General features: G+C 37.0%; 1 protein-coding gene across 4 annotated transcripts in view; it reads left to right on the top strand.

Annotated features, from left to right (window-relative positions):
- Nucleotides 1–21,937, top strand: part of phf14 (PHD finger protein 14) — a 97,726-nt gene that overhangs the window by 53,401 nt on the left and 22,388 nt on the right. For 2 of the 4 annotated variants that reach the window (XM_067412268.1, XM_067412267.1), the window contains exons 15-16: nt 859–915; nt 1,105–1,226. In XM_067412268.1, the coding sequence (XP_067268369.1) occupies nt 859–915; nt 1,105–1,226 (179 nt within the window). Of the gene's footprint in view, nt 1–858; nt 916–1,104; nt 1,227–3,242; nt 5,501–21,937 lie in introns of those variants that run through there. The other 2 variants (XM_067412269.1, XM_067412270.1) reach the window with 2 other exon arrangements.

Here is a 21,937-nt window from a genome sequence, read left to right as displayed (position 1 = left end):
AAATACTCAGCAATGGTGTGACTGATGAATTGGCTTATTGGTTTATCTTGAAGTATATTAAACACACCACGTAGACATATAAACAACAATAAAATTTGATTTTCACCACAAGGGGTCTTTAATATAATATGTTATATAATGTATACTTCTGTAATTAATCACAGTTTGATAAGATATATCACTATTTCAGTTTTATTTCAATTAAATGTGCAGCCTCATTTGTTTTTTTGGTTACATTTGATTGATTTATTTATTAGGCAAAAAACTGTGGCAACACAGTGGAACGAAATGGTTTTCATTATAATTAACAAAGCTGTCTGCAAAGTGTGCCGCATCACACTTCTAGCGGATGGACTTTTTAATTCTATTTTTGATGCACTGCACAGTTGATCCAGTCAGACTTACATCAAAACTTACTTGTGATGTTTCTGACCTGCTAATTTAAATTCTAAATTTTCTTCTACATTAAATTCTACATTATGTACTATAAGATTTTTCCACTATTCTAAAATAGCCTACACACAGTCAACGTGAACGAGGTAATGTCATGCTAACAGGTTAAATAAGTGATTTTTTTCACCTTTCGTACTTCAGGACATTTTTCATTACTTTTCCTCCTGTGTGATATGTGTTTCTCTGTGGGATTTAAAGTGAGATTCCTTTTGAATTAATTATTTTAAATGCCCCATTCAGAGATAATTCTTCATGCAAATGTTAATAATTTAATTTCAAGGTTCATTTTAATAATCTTAAATCATCTTAAATACAGTAATCTGACACTAGAACTGTTTAGTTGTTCTTTGGAAAAGTTCATTGTGTGCCGTATTTATGACCAAATGTCATTTTCCCTTTGACCAGAGAACCAGAGGTCAGAAGAGGAAGAGAACGTCCATCTGCGAGGAGGAGAAGATGGAGGTGAGCTTTCCCTTCCTCACCCCGCACTCCTTTAAGACTGTCTATCTCCCTCATCTACCTCTAATATTTAGAGAGCGTTATGAAGGAAGACAGCTTGTGTATGTTTACACAGCAATCTCAGCCCTCTCCACTCACTAGCTTCATTCAAACACACACGGCGGTCGCCTCTAATAGCTTGCGTTTCCATAGGAACCGTCACCGCGGGAGCGCAGACAGAGGCAGTCGACTCTGCAGAAAAAGCCTAAAGCCGATGACACACGGACCGAGTGCACCACCTGCAAGGGCCCGGGCGACAATGAAAACCTAGTGAGGTGGGTAAGCTCGTGCGCCACGCGTCTCTGAAGCATCTGCGCGCGCGAGAGCATGTTTGATCTGGTGGGGAAGAGGTGGGGGTTATATTCGCCTCGTGATTAAAGTTCAGGCTTCATTATAAGGACTCTGCCATGCATGTGTGAGTGGGAGGTAGCGCCAGCTCCATGGGGCCCTCTCTATTTGGCTGCCACATGTATTTGCTCACTTGGTTTGGCAGTAATGAGCTGTCTGATTTACTGTCACCACTTGGCCCCCGGTATGAAGTTGCGGTTTCTTCGATCAGTTATACTGTCTTTTTTCCTTTCTTTAACACCTACTCGTCATGCTTTTCATTACTGTAACCTTGTTATGTTTTTGCTAAAATATATGCAAGCATGACTAAGAGACTTTTAATTGACACTCACATAATAGAAGTGACAAACAGTCGCCACTTCCGTACTATCACTATTTGACGTAAAGCTGTTTTTGGGTAATTGGAGAGTGGCCTGTCAGGTGACAAGTACTTCAAATGCTTTTACAATGCAGAGTAGGAGATATGCAATGTTTTGTACTAGAGTTGGCCGGTATAACAATATATATCATGGCTACAATATAAAGCGTCAATTGTTTTTGCTATTTTGCTATATATATTATACTGCAACATGTAAATATATCTGAATATTGCAGTACTGCATAAAGGATCAGTTCACTTCAGAATTAAAATTTCCTGATAATTCACTTACCCCCATGTCATCCAGGATGTTTGTCTTTCTTTCTTCAGTCGAAAAGAAATTAAAGTTTTTGAGGAAAACATGCCAGGATTTTCTCCATATAGTGGACTGCAACGGTTACCAACGGGTTGAAGGTCCAAATTGCCGTTTCAATGCAGTTTCAAAGGGCTCTACACAATCCCAGACGAGGAATAAGGGTCTTAATTAGCGAAACAATTGGTAATTTTCTAAAAAGAAATAAAAATGTATATACTTTTTAAGCACAAATGCTCATCTTGCACTGCTCTGCGATGTGCCACGCATTACACATCTCATTTTCTTCTCCAACTACAAAAACATCCGACATCGTTGTTTTACCTTTTTTTTTTAAAAGGCCGTTTGATTTTGCACGTTCGCTTTGTAAACTCTTACTCTGTAATTCCACCTACGTCACACGTGACCTTTCCAACGTGATTATGTAATGCGTGGCACATCGAAGAGCTAGTGCAAGACGAGCATTTGTGGTTAAAAAGTATATATATATATAATACTGTGTGTGTGTGTGTGTGTGTGTATATATATATATATATATATATATATATATATATATATATATATATATATATACATTTTTTTATAAGACCCTTATTCCTCGTCTGGGATCATGTAGAGCCCTTTGAAGCTGCATAGAAACTGAAATTTGGACCTTCAGCCTGTTGAAGTCCATTATATGGAAGAAAATCCTGAAATGTTTTCCTCAAAAACCTTTATTTTTTTTTCGACTGAAGAAAGAAAGACGTAAACATCTTGGATGACATGGGGGTGAGTAAATTTAATTTTAATTCTCAAGTGAACTAATCCTTTAAAAGTGTTAGTTCACCCAAAAATGAAACTTCTGTCATTAATTTCTCACCCTCATGGCGCTCCGAACCCGTAAGACCTTCGTTCATCTTCGGAACACAAATTAAGATATTTTTAATGAAATCCGTTTCTGAGCTGACAGCAATGTCATTCCAAATTTCAAGGCCCAGAAAGGTAGTAAAGACACATTAAAATAGTCCATGTGACTACAGTGGTTCAACCTTAATATTATGAAGCTACGAGAATACTTTTTGTGCGTAAAACAAAATAACAACTTTATTCACCAATTTCTTCTCTTCACTGTCTCGATTGTGCAATAAAATTTCGTGAAATAAGATTTGGTCATATCGCCCATTCCCATTTTGTACTGTCATGCAAAGTGGCTGGTTCAAACTAGCTGCTGTTTGGCCTCGGCTGTGGTGTGAGGTGTGTTGGCCTGACTCTTTCTATCTTTGCATTGAACAGGTTGTGAGAGCCGGGCACCACCTCCTCCCCTAGAAAAAGGACAGATGAGAGAGAGACAGGGAGAGAGAGAGAGGCAAATTAACTCGTTTGAAGAGCGGCGTTGGGGTCGGGGAGGAGTCGCAGATGGCCACCTCCGACCGCCACCTTTGACCGTCCCTTCTGCCCAAAGTGGACAGTGCCATGGACTTTATCATGGTTAAACGACGGTCTGGCGCAAATTTTCTGAAAGAACGAAAAGACTATCGTATGTGGACTAACATAAAAATGGGGAGGGGGGGAGCTCAACCCTCATTGGACACAATAAAAGGACTTTAAACGGACTTTATATGGACAGAATACTCAGTTAGCCAGTTTGGAGGCACATACCCACCAATAGGGCCGTTCTTTGTGGAATACATGAACAGTGGTTTTGGGCCTTTTACTCTGTGGATTAAGCCAGATTCTGGGCCGTTTCACCATCTTTGAAAACAATTTGCTGTCATCTGGCCTTCTTTGGGCCTCATGGACTTTCTTTTTCTCTCTTGCTTTCACATTGGCTCTACAACAGCGCACACCCTGCTCTATCCGAGCTTACCGCTGATCACAAGACCGGATCAGCTGTGTTGACTTGAGTCATATGTGCTTCTGAAAGCTAATTGTGTTTTCTGTCTTGCTTTTTATTGTGAATGATCTTAATGCTTTTGTTTTATTGCTCTGCTCTATTTTTCTTGTGCTGTATGAATTTTATGGTTCAAAGTGATTAGATGGTAGACATAATCAGAATCAGTAGCGTCATTTTTTTTTTTTTTTTTTTTTTTTTTTAAGTATTGTAATTTTTTACTAGTTGTGGTAGAGTAATATAGCTCAATATGCTCAATATTCGTATTTAAACATGTAGTTTTCCTTGGTATCAAATCAGTGATAGGGTGAAAGTCACAAAAACATATCCAGACATATTTCACCACAAAAGAAGGGAGTAATATTTTATGTGAAGAAATTGATGCTTGTTTTAGGACCATTTTTTATATTTTGATGTTTACATGACAATTCAGCACCTTTTCTAACTCTATTTTCATTACCGTAATGCTTCTGGGCATTTTTATTTCTTTTTACTTTAATTTTTATTATTTCATATTTTTTTATAATTCTCATTTGATCATTCATTACTGTAAAATGCGATGCAATATTTTTTTACTTTATTACAGTACTTTTTTATTAGTTTTATTTTATGATGTATGAATTCTTTAAAATATAAATCTTTTTTTTGAATTACATTGATGACAGTTGAAAGGAACAATGTGCCAAATTCTTAAAAAAAAAATAATGTCACAGTGTAAAAACGCATATATAAATTGGCTTCATTGTTTTGCTTAAATTTGCCAGTTTTCTTTTGAATTTGGGATAGACTTGTTAGGATATTCACCCAATAATGGAACCATAGAATGCTAAATCTCTGAAGTTACAGTGAATGTAGTCTGTGTTGGTAATTTGGCCTGCATCTGCTTGGCTGACAGTCATCCTGTTTATGTTTTGCAATGGCAAAAACAAATCCTAACATACCGAAAAACACTTCTATCCCAAACTCTCCTCCCTCACATTGCAGTGTATTGCACTATTGACAGTCCTAAAATTTTCACTCTTGACACTTTCCTGTGTCTTTTACCCTGATGCCATTGGGGACAGCCTCGTACCTCATGCCCTCTCAAACTGCTTACTCGCACTGCACCAGGCACAACACTTCCTTCGGTGGGATATACACATCTTTTCGTCTCTGGATGACTTCAGCTGCCCTTTAACCTCTGACCCTACTGTATCTCCAGCCAGAGCTTTATCAGCTGTCTTTCCTAGCTCACAGCATACTGTGTGTGTAAGTGTTTGTCGGGGCACATACTGCTTCTGCTTTGCTCAGATAATGCTGCAAGATGGAGCCTTTTAGATTACAGGTCGCCTGTTAAGTCATGTGATGTCAGTTTAGCAAAGTATTGAGCCTTTTTATGTTTTTCTGGCATAAGCCGTGCTGCAATTTTTGTTCCAAATGTTTTGAAATTGAAAAGTTTTAATACTTGAATTTTTGTGCTTGACGTCAATTTATTTAATGTATATATCTGGCGTAGTAATTTATTCCTTAGATATTCTCCATAGGTAATGTGTCAATGTGACTTGAACTGAGATTACGGTATTGCATTCGTGAGTGTTTGCGTCCTGTGTATATGCAGTGTTTTTGTTGCCATGCGCCATTTGCGTGAGTGGTCTTAAGACGGTGGCGTTGCATCGTGCAAGCCTTAATAAACTTTTGACTTTTTCATATCATTGAGTCATGATTAATGAGTCTCAGTTAGTCCAGCTAGTGGATTGTGTAGATTCTGCCAGCCACCACTGCCATCAACTCTGGTCCACTCTGCAGCTTATTCTGACCAGTGCCGCCCAGTTTGACAGGAAAATCCGAGCTTGACATTAACGCTTTTCCGGGTCAAGTGGATTTTTTTGAAGGGGCAAGTGAAAGAGAATTTTACTTGCCCAATCAGACAAGTAATCTGATTGAAATGTCAATGCCAGAATGATTCTGATTTTACTACATTTAGTGTAAGTGGCGATTGATAGTGGATAATATATAAAGTAATGTAGAATATACTGACGTTAACAATGTTGCGCTGTTGAGGAGATATCGAAATAAATGAGCGCAGCACACACAAAGAAACTCGGTTAACATACTGTGGTAAAAAATTAAAAATGAACAAAACATATGATACAATTAAACAACATTGCATGACCAAGAGTGCTGTTTTCCTGAATATCATCATGATTGAAAATATGACAATGATTTTAAACAACAGTTTATATTAAGTCTTAGTTAATATTAAGTCACTTACATTTTAGATGCAATATTGACTGTTTTTGTTCTATTTCAGCAGCGAAAATAGTTCCAAACAAAGATCACAACTGAACCATAGCGCATCTCTGTGGAAGCTTTTTTCCGATCGGAATAAAAAAAAAAAAAAGATAGAGAAGTCAGAATTGCGGGATATAAACTTGCGTGAAATAATCAAAATTGCAAGATATAAATTCTGACTTTTTTCTCGCAATTTGCGAGTTTTTATCCTGCGATTCTGACTTTTTTCTCACAATTCTGACTTTTCTCAGATTTGTGAGATATAAACTCGCAATTGCGAGTTATAAAGTCCAATTCTGACGAAAAAAGAATTTGCCCAAAAATGACTTTATTTCTGGCTTTTTATAATGTCCGAATTGTGAGACATAAACTCTCAATTGCGTGTTATAGTCAGATTTGCGAGATATAAACTTGCAATTGTGAGATGAAAAAGTCGAAATTCTGACTTTATAACACACATTTGCGACTTTATATCACGCAATTCTGACTGTATAACTCGCAATTGAGAGTTTATATCACCCAATTCAGATTTTTTCTTCTTTCTCTAAGATATACATCACAATAAGGAGAAAACAAGACAATTGCAATTTGCTTTGCATGCCAATTTTAAATGACAAGTAAACTTACCAATCAGAGCTTGTTTAGTTTTCAATGTCATTTAGGGATGGGTTAATCTGATATACATGGACTGATAAATTTACGGGTTTTTGGCATTTAAGTACTAGCCGATAAGTTTTCCTATTTGGCTAATTAGTACTAGAAGTTATTATTTTGTCATGGCAAACATGATGTAGCTGTAACGCATCTCAGTTAGTATAATATTCTCTCTCTCCTGCTGTTTTCTCCTAATGTTTTTCCTTCACTCTATCCCTGTTTTCCCATTTACCACATCTCATCAGCTCACACCTATGCGCTCTTCCTGTCTCTCTCCCTCATTTCCACCAGCCTTCTCTCTTTCCCGTGCCAAGCCCAGCTCTACAAAGAGCGAGAGGAAGGGAGAGAGAGGAGAGGCTTTCATGGGGAAATCTAGTTAACTGCATAACAAAAAGCCCAGTGTGTCTGCTAGTAAGCGAATCGCATTTGTGCTTATACGATGGTGGCGGTGGCGGGAACAAGCTACATCTCTGTGGCCTGGGCCCATCAAAGCTCTGAGCCTCTTATTGTGGACCGGAGAGATAGAATCAGTTTGGCATGACCAAAACCTGAGCACCCCAATCCCTCATACTCAGTCCAGTGGTCTGGTACGAGGAATCCGGCGGGACGAGTGGTTCCGGTTTGAACCCGGGGTGCCGAAAGAAGGGGGAGGAGGATGTTCTGGAAGAGCAGTAACCTTTCCGATGATGAGCGCCTTTCCTATTACAGACCTGACATGGGATTCAGGGAGATGATTTAATGGCGGCATTTTGTTTTTGCTGACTTCACCCCTTTTTTTTTTTTTTCGTTTGCACTCCCCACCACTATTAAAACAGAAAACCCAAGCAGTAGGACTGCAGAGTGTGGGAAGAGTGGCCAAGCAGCTAAAATCTATTATGCTACGGCTTCTACAGTGTCTTTCATCCTACCCAGTTCACTGCAGCGTATATGTGTGCTGCTGGTCTTTGGGATTGAACGCCTCCCCCTCTTTGTGCATTCGCTAGATGACTTGGTAGCCCAGAGGTGCCTAACTAATTAGCAAAAGCATGGTAGAAGCTGGTGAACAGCACTGCTGCCAAAGCAGACTGTTTGGAAATGGTCCAGAGCCAAGGTGCCATAGGACACTGTGGCAAAAACAGCTAACCTTCCCTTCCAGATCCAGAATCAATGGCGTTTTAAATGGTTTAAAGGAATATTCAGATTTTAATAAAGTTAAAGGGATTATACCATGATTTACTCACCCTCAAGCCATCCTAGGTGTATTTGACTTTGTTCTTTCAGGTGAATACAGTTTTTCAAAGCTTTATAATGGTAGTGAATGGGGGGGCGTGATTTTGATGCCCAAAAAAAGTGCATCCATCCATCATAGAAATAATCCATACAGCTCCAGGCGACTAATAAAGGCCTTCTGAAGCAATGCGTTGGGAAAAATATCCATTTTTAAAACTTTATAAACTAAAATAACTAGCTTCCGGCAGACAACCGTACTCATACTGCGCAAGACGACTTGCGCCACAAGAGTAACCCGTAGCGCGATGTATGATGTAGGAGTAGCGTAAGTTTAAACAAATAGGGCTGTGCAACACACTCAAACTCCTCTTCTCTTATATCGACATTCCTCTTTAAAATTTCTCTTTTAAGACTCTTTTTAATTTGTGACCGGTGTTTTGCTCTGTCCTCTGTGCTTTCGCATTCGTCATTGTGTCACGCGTCGGGTCAGGGGATACTCTTCTGCTGCAAATCGATGTGTACAGCCGTCTGCTAAAAGGTAGATATTATTGATAATAAAGTTTTAAATATGGATATTTGTCTTACAAAAACCCATCGCTTCACTTCAGAAGGTTTTTATTAACCCCCTGGAGTCGTATGGATTATTTTTTTGATGGATGGATGCACTTTTTGGGGGCTTCAAAATCTCGCCCCCTATTCCCTTCCGTTATAAAGCTTGGAAGAGCTAGGATATGTTTAAATGCATCTCTGATTGTGTTTGTCTGAAAGAAGATAGTCATTTACAACTAGGATGGCTTGAGGGTGAGTAAATCATGGGATCATTTTTGGGTGAACTATCCCTTTGAGTTCAATGAACAGCATTTTGGCATAATGTTGATTATTTAAAAAAAAAAAAAGTTTATGTGAGGCACTTACAATGGAAGTAAATTGGGCCAGTTTTTGGTGGATTTAAAAGCAGAAATGTGAAGATTATAATTTCACATAAGCACTTAACATTAATTATTCTGTTAAAACCTGTGTATTACTTGAACTGTTTTTCTCTACATTTTTTTCAGTAGTGTTTATGGCGTTACATAACTTTGCACAGAAAAAACTAAAATCATTTCAACACACATTTTGTTTACATCTTGTGGCCAGCCTTATTTTGCAATGTGGAAATAAGCTATTATCTGTGAATATACGAAATTTATTAGCCGCTATAGGTAAATAACTAGAAGAATACCAAAGTGCATTAAATGGTAAAACTATTTGCTCTACAAACCAATGTGTTTATTATTATGATAATAAATTAAAATAATATGATTACAAAGATTTTTTTTTTTTTTATATCAAGCAACAGTTTATGTACATCTAAAATAACTGGAAGTGGCTGATATCACAAGCCATGTACTTTGGGTAAAAAGTAAGGTAGGTGCTATTGAAACTGAGTATTTTAATGTTTGCAAGTTTGCCCCACTCGCTTCCATTCTAAGTGCCTCACTGTAACTGCAACTTTGCCACATGTGCTGTTGTGCTTAATTTGTGCCGAAACCTGTTTCTTTTTAACCTTAAACAGCATCGTTCAAACCACCAAACTGACCCTCAGTCAGCTGTCTGAGGCTTTACTGTGCAAAAGCTGACACATCATGGCCCCCTGCTGTCTACTCAGAGAAGCGCACTGCATCCCGCAGGTAGCCGGAGCTGCTCAAAGTCAGTGTCCCCGTCAGCCGGCCTGGCTTCGAGTCCGAGACTAAATGAATGAGTGAGCCGTGTAGTAATGAGATAATAAAGAGGAGTTACTTTGTCAGTGCATCGCTCGGTCGCTGCGGCTTCAGCCGTAAGCCCATTCATTGCCTCTCCTCCTTGTAAAACAAAGGCCTCTTAATAATACCATTCCCACCTCAACAGTAAATCAAAAAGGAGGAGGCTCACAAAGGCTGATAATCTGCTCCCTCAATAGAAGGGATTCACAAAAAGCCATGGGGGCACTTTGTCATGGCCGGCAGTCAATGGCCGAGCGTCTTGTGCCATATTGATCCCTGTCACGTGGTGGCTCCCCAAGTAATTGCGCTGGACCCGAGTGATAAATTTGCTGTGTTTGTACCATCCATAAGGGCCAAAGAACTAAACACTTGCAGTGTGTGAGTCTCGTGTACGCAGTAACGCTTCGAATCCAAGAATTAGCCAATTTATCGCTCTATCAAAATTATAATATGCAATCTTTTGGTCTGCGCTGAGAAGAGACAACGTAACCGTTCAAGCGTCTTGAGGTTTACACGTTGGCATTTTGGTGCGCAAGCATCCGTAGTTACTATTAAACACAATGGTATTGTTTAAGAGATTTGCGTTTCTGCCACCCATGCGTTTTTGTGGGGTCACTGCGGAAATTGCTCTCACTTGCTGGAAGTTAATCCACAAAAGGGCCAGTCAAAATTACCATGCAGATTAATCCCTAAACATAAAAGCTTTAATTACAATGTTCAAACATTTAGGAAGTAATCCTGTCTTTATTTTGGTATTAAAGGGGCATTTTAGCAGTAGCTTATCGGGTAGTGCAATGTTTCTTGTTTGTTGCCTTGTTTTGTACTTGGTTTTTTCATCTAGTTCTAGATGTCCTCGAATGACATTTTGTTAGATCCTCGTGGTATGTGAAATTAGTGGCATTTGCAAAGACAAGTATTATTACTATTCTACACTATATTTTTGAACTGAATGTGCATCCAGTGTCATTTCTGCGGACATGAATGATACCTGAAATCATGCAGCTTGTTACGGAGGGTGTGCTATTACTTTTCTAAGCAATCAGACTTGCGAATTTTTTCCCTAAAGGTATGATAAAATTGGCAAAAAAGATCCCATAAATACTGATTGAATGACCAAGCCATATCTAGGGATAACAATGAGTTGAAGGTGGGCTATTTTTGACTTCTAGTTTGTTGCCATGTTGTTTTTTATTTTACAATTCTACACAATATACAATATGTAATACCACTTAAACGTTTGTGGTTGGTAAGATTATTTAATGTTTTAGAAGTCTTATCATTTTAAGTCTTATAATTTTAGTCTTAAAATTATTACAATTTCAAAATAACTTGTATTTTTGTGTTTTAATTATTATTTTATTATGTCATTTATTCCTGTGATGTCAAAGCTGAATTTTCAGCATCATTTCTCCGGTCTTCAGTGTCACATGATCCTTCAGAAATCATTCTAATATGCTGATTTGCTTCTCAAGAAACATTTCTTTTTATTATTAATGTTGAAAACAGTTGTTCTACTTAATATTTTTGTGAAAAGCATGATACATTTTTTGATGAATAATATAGAAAGTTCAAAAGAACAGCAATTTATTTGAAGCCGAAAACTTTTGTAACATCATAAATGTCTTTACTGTCGCTTTTGGTCAATTGAACGCACCCTTGCTGAATAAAAGTATTAATTTCTTTAAAGATACTGACCCCAAACTTTTAAATAGTAGTGTATATTGTTAACTTAACATTTTAAATTCCCTTAAACGGTGTACAGTAAAACCTTCTTCACTTACTTTAGTGGCATACCTCTCAAATTCTACACATTTGTGTCAATTTGTCTTATATCCTGCTTTTATTCAGTCTTTTGCTTAATGTCTGTACTTTAGGACCGATCAATTTGTTCTGATCCTCTCCAACAAGGCAACATTATCATTTAATGAGAACCGATATTAATCTCTGTAGTGATTTTTCTGTTGTGCCCCTTTGCTATCTGTTCTCGAAATTTCCAATCGGGCCTAAGTGTTCCAAGAATTGCTGTGATGTTGGTGATTGCCCGTGTCTCTTTAAAATGCAAGATGATTGCAGTAATAACAATCTGCAAAAAAAAAATACTGCAGCCGGGAGCCAATTTAACTTAAATATATCCTCTTCACTTTTATCCAGGGAGATTTAGAATGGTACATTATGGTATTAAAACATCCTTTGATTAAACGGAGTTGTCATGCGTTATCTCACTAATCACCGAGCTGTGTAGACGAAGGCCTCTGCCCTCAACCCGGCTGACCGGATCAGCCTCTAAAAGGAGCGTCGGGCTGAAATAGAGTTCTAAGTGGAAGGATGAGAAGAGATCAAGCAACAGAGCCACCGGGCTTTCACCCTGCGCCGAGAAACCAGCGAGACGACGGGGGGAGGGGGCTGAGCGTGCCAGGGGGTCTCTAAGAACTCCTCTTAGAGATTAAACAGTAGATGAAAGAGGATACGCATCGCTAGCCGAGAGCAACATGTGTCACAGACAAAAGCAATCAATCGTGTTTTTCCCCTCACCTCACATCCCAATAAGATTACATCAATCAATAGACTCTCTTATGAGTGATTGGATTCCGTCCGAGATCGGAGGAGAGAGTTGGAGGGGAGGAGAGGAACGAGCAGCTCAATTTTCCCAATGATTAAAGCAGACCCAAATTGCTTTGATAACATCAAGGACTTTGTGACGGGGTCCAGAAGGGCAGTGCCGAAAGCAGATAGAAGTCGGCGCCTGCGTGTTGCGGGAACCGCGGAGGTACGGGGATGATGCGTCATCTCACGCAACAGAAACTCTTCCGAAACTTCTCGCATAATGTTGTTGTTAGTAGAGCACGTCTTTCTTTCACAAGTACAATTAAGAGTTTGACCACCTTCCTGTTGATCGTATCCACTCAGTTCTTACAAATTAGTGGTTTGCTGCAGATTGTACCATGAACATCAAGTGGCAACTCAACACAGTTTTGTTTGTTATATAAAATTAAGCAATCATGTCATTACTATGAACTTCATTGGTCCTACATTTTGTAAAGTTATATATATTGTAAACAACAGTTCTCAAATCTGATTGGCTGAGAGCCGTGCGATATACTAGTGACAACAGCACTCCTATCTTTTCACCGTTTGTATCACTCCGTTTGAAGCAACTGTCATGGCGCCCGAGCAAATCCACTGTATTTTTTCAAATAGTACACTTGTTATACCACAAACTTTTTTAGGCAAGTATGTAGTTGTTTAGACCTAAATATGTGACATATATTTAATCCTAGCACATATTTTACTATGTTTTTACGTTTTCAGAAATGCGAGCTCCAGGCCGTCAGCGGTCGTTAAGTGCTCGTGTACCCGCCGAGAACAGCTTCAACACGGCCATATATATATATTTATTTATATCTGTGTATATATATATATATATATATATATATATATATATATATATATATATATATATATATAAAATATATATATATATATATATATAATTTATTTTTATTTATATATATATATATATTTATTTTTATATTTATATATATATTTATTTTTATTTATATATATAATATATATATATATATATATATATATATTTATATATATATATATATATATATATATATATATATATATATTTATTTTTATATATATATATATATATATATATATATATATATATATATATATATATATATATATATATTTATATATAATTTATTTATTTATTTATTTATTTTTTATTATTATTTAAAGTCTCTTCTACTCATCATCAAGTCTTCATTTATTTTATCAAAAATATGATTCAAATTTAAAATAATTTTCTATTTTAATATATTTTAAAATGTAATTTATTCCTGTGATGCAAAGCTGAATTTTCAGTATCATTACTCCAGTCGTGTCACATGATCCTTCAGAAATTTTTTTAATATGCTGATTTGCTGCTCAAGAAACATTTCTTATTATTTCTTATTATTTGTTGAAAAAAATTATTGTTGGAAACCGTGATACGTCATTTTTTTAATAACAATATAAAAGTCTTAACTGTCACTTTTGATTCATTTAATGCATTGTTGCAAAATAATATTATTATTTTTTAATAATTTTCATTTAAAAAAAATAAAAATAATAAGTGGAATTAGTTTTATAGTAATTGATTTGTCCTCTCTTTAAGAAGTCGATAAACCTATATATCTTAACTATGCATTATTATATGGTTATTTGTTTTTTATTAATTTTTCCACGATCCCATCAGAAAAGAACTTAAGTTGAACTTTTAATTATGAGCCACCTCTGTCAAACCTTTTTCCCCTGGAACAAGATGCCAACACAATTTGTAGCAATTTACTAATGCGTTGAGAACAAAACACAAGAGAAGTGATACATCATGAGGTGTGTAAATAGGGTCATTTGTTCTCGGTAGTCAGCTGGAAGATGTGCCGTTTTATTTCTTTATTCAACTGCACATGAAAGAGAAATTAAAAGTATATATATATTAATTTTGAGAGGTTACTTCCTTTTGAACCACCTATGATGATTGGCCATTGTCAATTTGAATTCCAATTAAGCATAATCATCGGCCCGTCTGTCTGCTTGGGTCTGCATCACTGAGCAGTGTTTTAATTCAAAGATGTTAAACTGTGATACACAACAAACGCTACAAAAGGTTCATTAAGGCAGAGTAATTAAAGAAGTAAATGGCGAATCGGGGCGCGCTCCGCTAATAAAACACAAGCCTCCCGTGGCTGCCGCAGGTCCTAAACTTTCCCCCCCATAGGAAGCGAGAGGAGTCGCTCACTCTTTCTTTCTTTGCCAGAGCGAGGGATTCATATGAAATCAATCGGCAACTGTGTGTAACAATAGCCGTGTGCTCATTAGCGCAGCACACACACACTCCTGGTCATTTGTCTTCTTTTCATGAGGAAGCCTGGAGGTGATTTAAATTCCCCTTTTCTGTGCAGATATGCCTGCTCAGCCCCTCCATATAAATGTGCATATGTGTGTGTGTGTGGGGTTGTGTTCGAGCGTGCTGCTGTGTGTTTGTACTCGTAACCCATCCTCACATTTGCTCAGACAAAAGAATGTGCACTTGAGGTTACATTTGTAATTGTAGTTGTCATCTAGCTCTTTGATTTCATTGTCTGTCGCATGTTTGTTTTTCACCTAGATAGTACTTCAGTAATTTGGACTTTCAAGATAATTGTTACTTGTGTTGTGTTAATGATTTCCTTTAAAGGGATAGTTCACCCTAAAATGAAAATGAAGTCATAAATTACTCACCCTGGTGTTGTTCTAATGCCATCTGCCCTTCTTTCTTTTTTCTTTTTTTTTTTAAATGTCCCGCCCGTGCTCGTCCATATACTGTAATGGCAGTGAATAGCCAGCATCAAGCTTTTTAAAAAGACACACAAGTATTACAGAATGATCCCATGTGACACGTGTTGTATATTCCAAGCGTTCTGGGTGACATATGATATGAAATGTAATGTATTATTTAATGAAAATCCTGACCTTGGCCATTGGTCTTGTGTGCACGGCTACACAACATGCGCCCTTGTGTAACTCTGTTCTATCTCACCCAGAAAAAGCACACAAGTTGTGAGAAATCAAGAATAACAAAAAACACAACACCTGAAAATCCCTAAGAAGTATCTTTGTACTTTCTTCACTGAGTTAATATCTGCTGTTTGTCTGTTGTCATAATGACAGATGTGAAGGCGATAATTTCTTGTTACGACGAACACAACGGATATATATTCGCCTCAGAGAAGAAGGTACATGGATCGTATTTCATGTCGCGTTTTTGTTAATCTTGATTTCTCACAACTTGTGTGCTTTTTCTGGGTGAGATAGAATGAACATCTGTGCTAACAGTTACACAAGGGCGCGTGTTGCGTAGCCGTGCTCTTTCTGGGTGAGACGGAGTGGACTGCGGCACTAATAGAGTCAAACGAACTTGCACATTTAATAGCCATGCACTAGAGTTGTCAAAAGTACCAACTTTGGTACCTATCGGTACTGAAATCTTAAAAATGTGACGCTTTGAGCGTTGTTGAGCAGATGTGTAAACACCTCTGATTGGCCACTGTGATTGGATAGAAAGATTAATGCACAACAACATTTGAAAGCACACGGAACTATTTGAATTTGAAAGCGGGAGCATTTGAAAGCAGGAGTCTATGTGTAAGTACTTGGTGAAGAGCTTCATTGATAACTATAGAGTACCTCAGGGATGACGCATTTTTGTAGGCAAATCCCAGAAGCGAGTTCCGGTTCCAACGCCGTAAAGTCTATGGGTTTTTGCTAAATCGCCTGAAATAAGGTCTGTGGTTAACAAAGTCTCTAAATACTTTCATGTTTTGATCTATGACATAAAACACACCAGTTATAACCCACTTGTGATTTTTTTTAAACTTTTACTGTGTCTTAAAATCGGCGGTTGCTAACAAATTGCTAAAAGGGACTACTTCCTTTGGCGGGGACTTTAGACGTTATCATGATAAACAGGACATTCGGACAGCATTCTCATGAAAAAGTGGATAAGTATTCATACACAGCACAGATCATAATCAGCGAACATGTTTTTAATTAATGCTGTTTTTTAAATAAAGTTTGAGTACGCTTGGTGGTGACGACGTTGATCCGCGACCATACAGTACTGTGCTGTAGTCCGTTTATAGCCTACTGTTAGCTTTTTATATCTGACGACTTTATTTAGGCTTCAAAATCTATAAATGTTGTGTTAACTTGTAAAGGTTATCTTGATATGTGTTTACATGATTCTAGTGTGGGGGAAAATCACTTACTATAATTTTCTGTCATATCAAGTTTTACAACTTCGTTACTATATGACAAATTAACAGTGTAATGTCGCAAAACTCACTGTTTCAGTACTCTAGCCACATAATGCAAACAATATGTGTGTTAAAATTATTTTGATGAGAATAGGGCTGTCAAACGATTAATCGCGATTACTCGCATACAAAATAAAAGTTTGAGTTTGCATAATATATGTGTAATGTTTGTAAATAATATGTATATATAAATACACACAAATTAATGTATATATTTAAGAGAAATATGTTATTTGTGTACAAAAAATTTATTTAGATATAATATAAATTATATAAAAATATGAATAAATACATATACTTGTAAATATTTCTCAAATATATACATGGATGTGTTTGTATTTATATATACATAATAATTACACACAGTACACCTACATATATTAGGCAAACTCGAACTTTTATTTTGTATGCGATTAATCGTGATTAATCGTTTGACAGCCCTAGATGAGAAAAAAATTATACACTAACCTTTTTTTTTTTGTGTGTGTGATATATTAGTTATATTCAAATTTACAACTTTGTTACGATGAAAATGTAACGGCATATTACAGCAATAATACACATTTTAACAGAATAATTAAAGTGCTTTTATAAAATTAAAGTGCTTGCAAATCATTACCGTTTACATCATTACAGGTGCCTCGCATCATTTTTACTTTATTTGTATTTATTTATTTAAAAAAAAACGAAGGTTGAGTCAAAATAAATTAATAAGCTAATCAACATTATGCCACATGCGCATTTTGAACCTAGAACATTCCTTTAATAGGAAAAAATACTTAAATGTTATTTAGATGAGATTTAAATAGGCAGTTAGTTAACGATATTAGCTAGACTATCTAATTACACTACACATAGTTCTCAAACCCCAAATGTTTCATGCAGTCTCATGCGAGATCAGTTCATGTTAACTGTTTGGCTCATTTAACTGCTCTTTTATGTTCAACATAATAAAACAGAAGGGCATTCGTTCTTGTTAACTGTTCCACTAACAAGTGAAAGGCAGCCTTTATTTCAAGGTATAATGGGAAGCGAGCAAAATTCTGGGAATCTTTCTGTAGAAGATTTTTTTTGCTTTCTCCACTCTCTCTCTCTTCAGAGGAAGATCATGTAATGGAGGCAGCTTCGAGTTGACAGTCTGTCGCCGAGGGCAAGCCATTTTCTCATTGCTCTGTCACAATAAATATATGGATTAGAAACAGGAAGAAACCGTGCATGCTGAAGCACAAGCAGTATGCACCGGTTAAATGAGCTTGTGAATTGACTCATGTTGGATAAAGAGATGAGGTGTGTGTTTGTTGAGGAAAATTAACACATTTTATATTTTTCTCATGTCACACAAGAATTATATTGTCAATATGATTCACTTTAATCAAACACAACTATTTCCATATAAGTGGAAAGTCATATTTTACATGTATTTTACACATTTCCATCTTATTACTGACTATTTTAATTAAATAGGATGTTTTTGATATTGTCACTTTCATCGGAATAGGCCATGTTGTAATGTAAATGTAAGTAGCTGAATATTGAACATCATTCATTTGTTTTATTTATAACTGAAATATTTGGACATTTAACACTTAATTTAACACATAAATACATTAAAGATGATTGTGAATATGTGTAGGATAATTGCAAATGCGTGTATAAACTACGCTATCAGGCAAATCAGTACGCTATGCTAGTGCATAAGCTAACTAATACAGACATAAATGGTCATTATAACGTAGTTAAAACAGCATTTATCGTATGTACCTAATAATGAGAGTACCTAATAAAAATATTTAAACCAATGAGATTGCGTAGGGTCTTAATGGAGACCCGATTTCGGGGGGGGCCCAATTTGTCACCACACTGGTTCAGTTCACACAGCGCGAGTTTCCGAGAATGCGGTTGTGAGTTCTAAAAATTTACGGGTGTGAGTTCAGTTATGGAATACGGTTGTCACTTCTGTAAATAACTGAACTGTGTGTGAACACAACGATATTAAGGACTCAAATACAGGACTGACAACCACACTCTGCTGCTGTGTGAACATGCCTATAAAAACACCCTAAATGCGTTTGTCTTTGACTGCCCTGTTAATCTGTCAGGGATAATAGTGGGTTGGCATGGTAACCACAGGTGGCACATTTCCTTTTGCAAAGGCACCTTGAAGTGCTCCCTTAAGACTTGAGAAGTTTATTTGGTTGCTTGATGAGAAACTGTGTAAAACGTTCTGTTTGGTTCTGTGGATATTAGCAGCAGGCATCATTGCTAGCGTTTTGATCTTCAATCAGTCTTAATGGTGTGCAAACCTGTTGAACATCAATGCGCGTTAGTTTTTGGTGTTTCTGTCATCGTATTTCTTTAATAATTGTGGCTAATAAAGCAGAAATCAGTTGTGCGTTTGACCTTTTTGCACTCTCTCAATGATACACAGTACTAATGACCAGAAATCTACATTAATGTGATCAGGTTAGCCATTATATGCTGTGTTGTAGCAGTTCGATGTTGACAGAAGGTGTACACGTGTCTTCGGCATGAGACTCTCTGCTCATTAGCACTGAACCGCATCCCCGTCCAGTCCTTTAATTAGCATTTGAAGTCTGTGATGAGCCTGAGTTTGAAAAGGGCTTCCATGTCACACGGCATCGGGTTCGGTGACACCAAGAACAACCCTGCCTCTGCAAAAGTCTCAGTGTTCCTGCTCGTTCACCTGGCAGATAAAATATGGCGTCTGTCCCTGTCTTTTTCTATCACCTTATCCTGCCGGCTCGCTGATAAGACCGTCGTGCCCCCCATCCCGTAATGGAGACGAGGATGGGGATTGGGCCTATTGACCTCCCCGGCTCTTATCGGCTTTATCTGATTTACATTGCCAAATCAGAATCTACTATATTGATTACAACATAATTAGTTAATTATGGACAGGAAGGAGAGGAGAGCATGGACTGCAGGGTGAAGGGCATGTGGGTCTTCAGCAGATGCACCTAATGAATGTTAAATAAGAGCCGAACTTCATGCACTTTGTGTTTCTTACAGTAGTCTTATGAATATAGATATATTTAATGTTTCTATAGCTGTCATTTTAATGTTAATTTATTGCAGTTATTTATAAAAAGTAATAAAAAAAAATAAAAAAATTGGTCCATTTATTTATGCCCCCTGAGTCAAATTTAAATCTCATAAAGGATTTTTAGTCACAAACCCGATTCCAAAAAAGTTGGGACACTGTACAAATTGTGAATAAAAACAGAATGCAATGATGTGGAAGTTTCAAATTTCAATATTTTATTCAGAATACAACATAGATGACATATCAAATGTTTAAACTGAGTAAATGTATCATTTTAAGGGAAAAATAAGTTGATTTTAAATTTCATGGCATCAACACATCTCAAAAAAGTTGGGACAAGGCCATGTTTACCACTGTGTGGCATCCCGTCTTCTTTTTATAACAGTCTGCAAACGTCTGGGGACTGAGGAGACAAGTTGCTCAAGTTTAGGAATAGGAATGTTGTCCCATTCTTGTCTAATACAGGCTTCTAGTTGCTCAACTGTCTTAGGTCTTCTTTGTCGCATCTTCCTCTTTATGATGCGCCAAATGTTTTCTATGGGTGAAAGATCTGGACTGCAGGCTGGCCATTTCAGTACCCGGATCCTTCTTCTACGCAGTCATGATGTTGTAATTGATGCAGTACGTGGTCTGGCATTGTCATGTTGGAAAATGCAAGGTCTTCCCTGAAAGAGACGACGTCTGGATGGGAGCATATGTTGTTCTAGAACTTGGATATACCTTTCAGCATTGATGGTGCCTTTCCAGATGTGTATGCTGCCCATGCCACACGCACTCATGCAACCCCATACCATCAGAGATGCAGGCTTCTGAACTGAGCGCTGATAACAACTTGGGTTGTCCTTGTCCTCTTTAGTCCGGATGACATGGCATCCCAGTTTTCCAAAAAGAACTTCAAATTTTGATTCGTCTGACCACAGAACAGTTTTCCACTTTGCCACAGTCCATTTTAAATGAGCCTTGGCCCAGAGAAAACGCCTGCGCTTCTGGATCATGTTTAGATATGGCTTATTTTTTGACTTACAGACTTTTTGCTGGCAATGGTGAATGGCACGGTGCATTGTGTTCACCAACAATGTTTTCTGGAAGTATTCCTGAGCCCATGTTGTGATTTCCATTACAGTAGCATTCCTGTATGTGATGCAGTGCATCTGAGGGCCCGAAGATCATGGGCATCCAGTATGGTTTTCTGGCCTTTACCCTTACACACAGAGATTGTTCCAGATTCTCTGAATCTTTAGATGATATTATGCACTGTAAATGATGATAACTTCAAACTCTTTGCAATTTTTCTCTGAGAAATCTCTGATATTGCTCCACTATTTTTTGCCGCACCAATTCGGTGATCCTCTGCCCATCTTGACTTCTGAGAGACACTGCCACTCTGAGAGGCTCTTTTTATACCCAATCATGTTGCCAATTGACCTAATAATTTGCAAATTGGTCCTCCAGCTGTTCCTTATATGTACATTTAACTTTTCCAGCCTCTTATTGCTACCTGTCCAGACTTTTTTGGAATGTGTAGCTCTCATGAAATCCAAAATGAGCCAATATTTGGCATGACATTTCAAAATGTCTCACTTTCAACATTTGATATGTTATCTATATTCTGTTGTGAATAAAATATAAGTTTATGAGAATTGTAAATTATTGCATTCCTTTTTTATTCACAATTTGTACAGTGTCCCAACATTTTTGGAATCGGGTTTGTACACTTTACAATAAGGTTCAAATTCTTTAATATTAGTTTCATACATTAAAGGGTTAGTTCACCCAAAAATGAAAAAAATGTCATTAATTACTCACCCTCATGTCGTTCTACACTCGTAAGACCGTCGTTCATCTTCATAACACAAATTAAGATATTGTGATGAAATCTGATGGCTCGGTGAGGCCATTATAGACAGCAATGCCATTGTAACTCTCAAGATCCATAAAGGTACTAAAAACATATTTAAAACAGTTCATGTGAGTTCAGTGGTTCTACCTTAATGTTATGAAGCGACAAGAATACTTTTTGTGTGCCAAAAAAACAAAATAACGACTTTTCAACAATATAGTGATGGGCTGATTTTAAAACACTTCTTCTGAGCTTTACGAATCGGATCAGTGGTTCGGAGTGCCAAAGTCACGTGATTTCAGCATTCAAGGACATTTCACATTAGTGTCAAAATATATATTAATGACATTATATACAGTGAATAATTAATCAAATAATGCAAATAATCATTAATATATATTTTGACACTAATGTGAAATGTCCTTGAATGCTTCTGATGATGTTGCATTTTGTTTTGAGGAACAAT

Source organism: Chanodichthys erythropterus, chromosome 15 (assembly GCF_024489055.1).
Source record: "Chanodichthys erythropterus isolate Z2021 chromosome 15, ASM2448905v1, whole genome shotgun sequence".
NCBI classification, from domain to species: domain Eukaryota; kingdom Metazoa; phylum Chordata; class Actinopteri; order Cypriniformes; family Xenocyprididae; genus Chanodichthys; species Chanodichthys erythropterus.
Note: the sequence above shows the minus strand (reverse complement) of the source record. Positions and strands in the feature narration are given on the sequence as shown.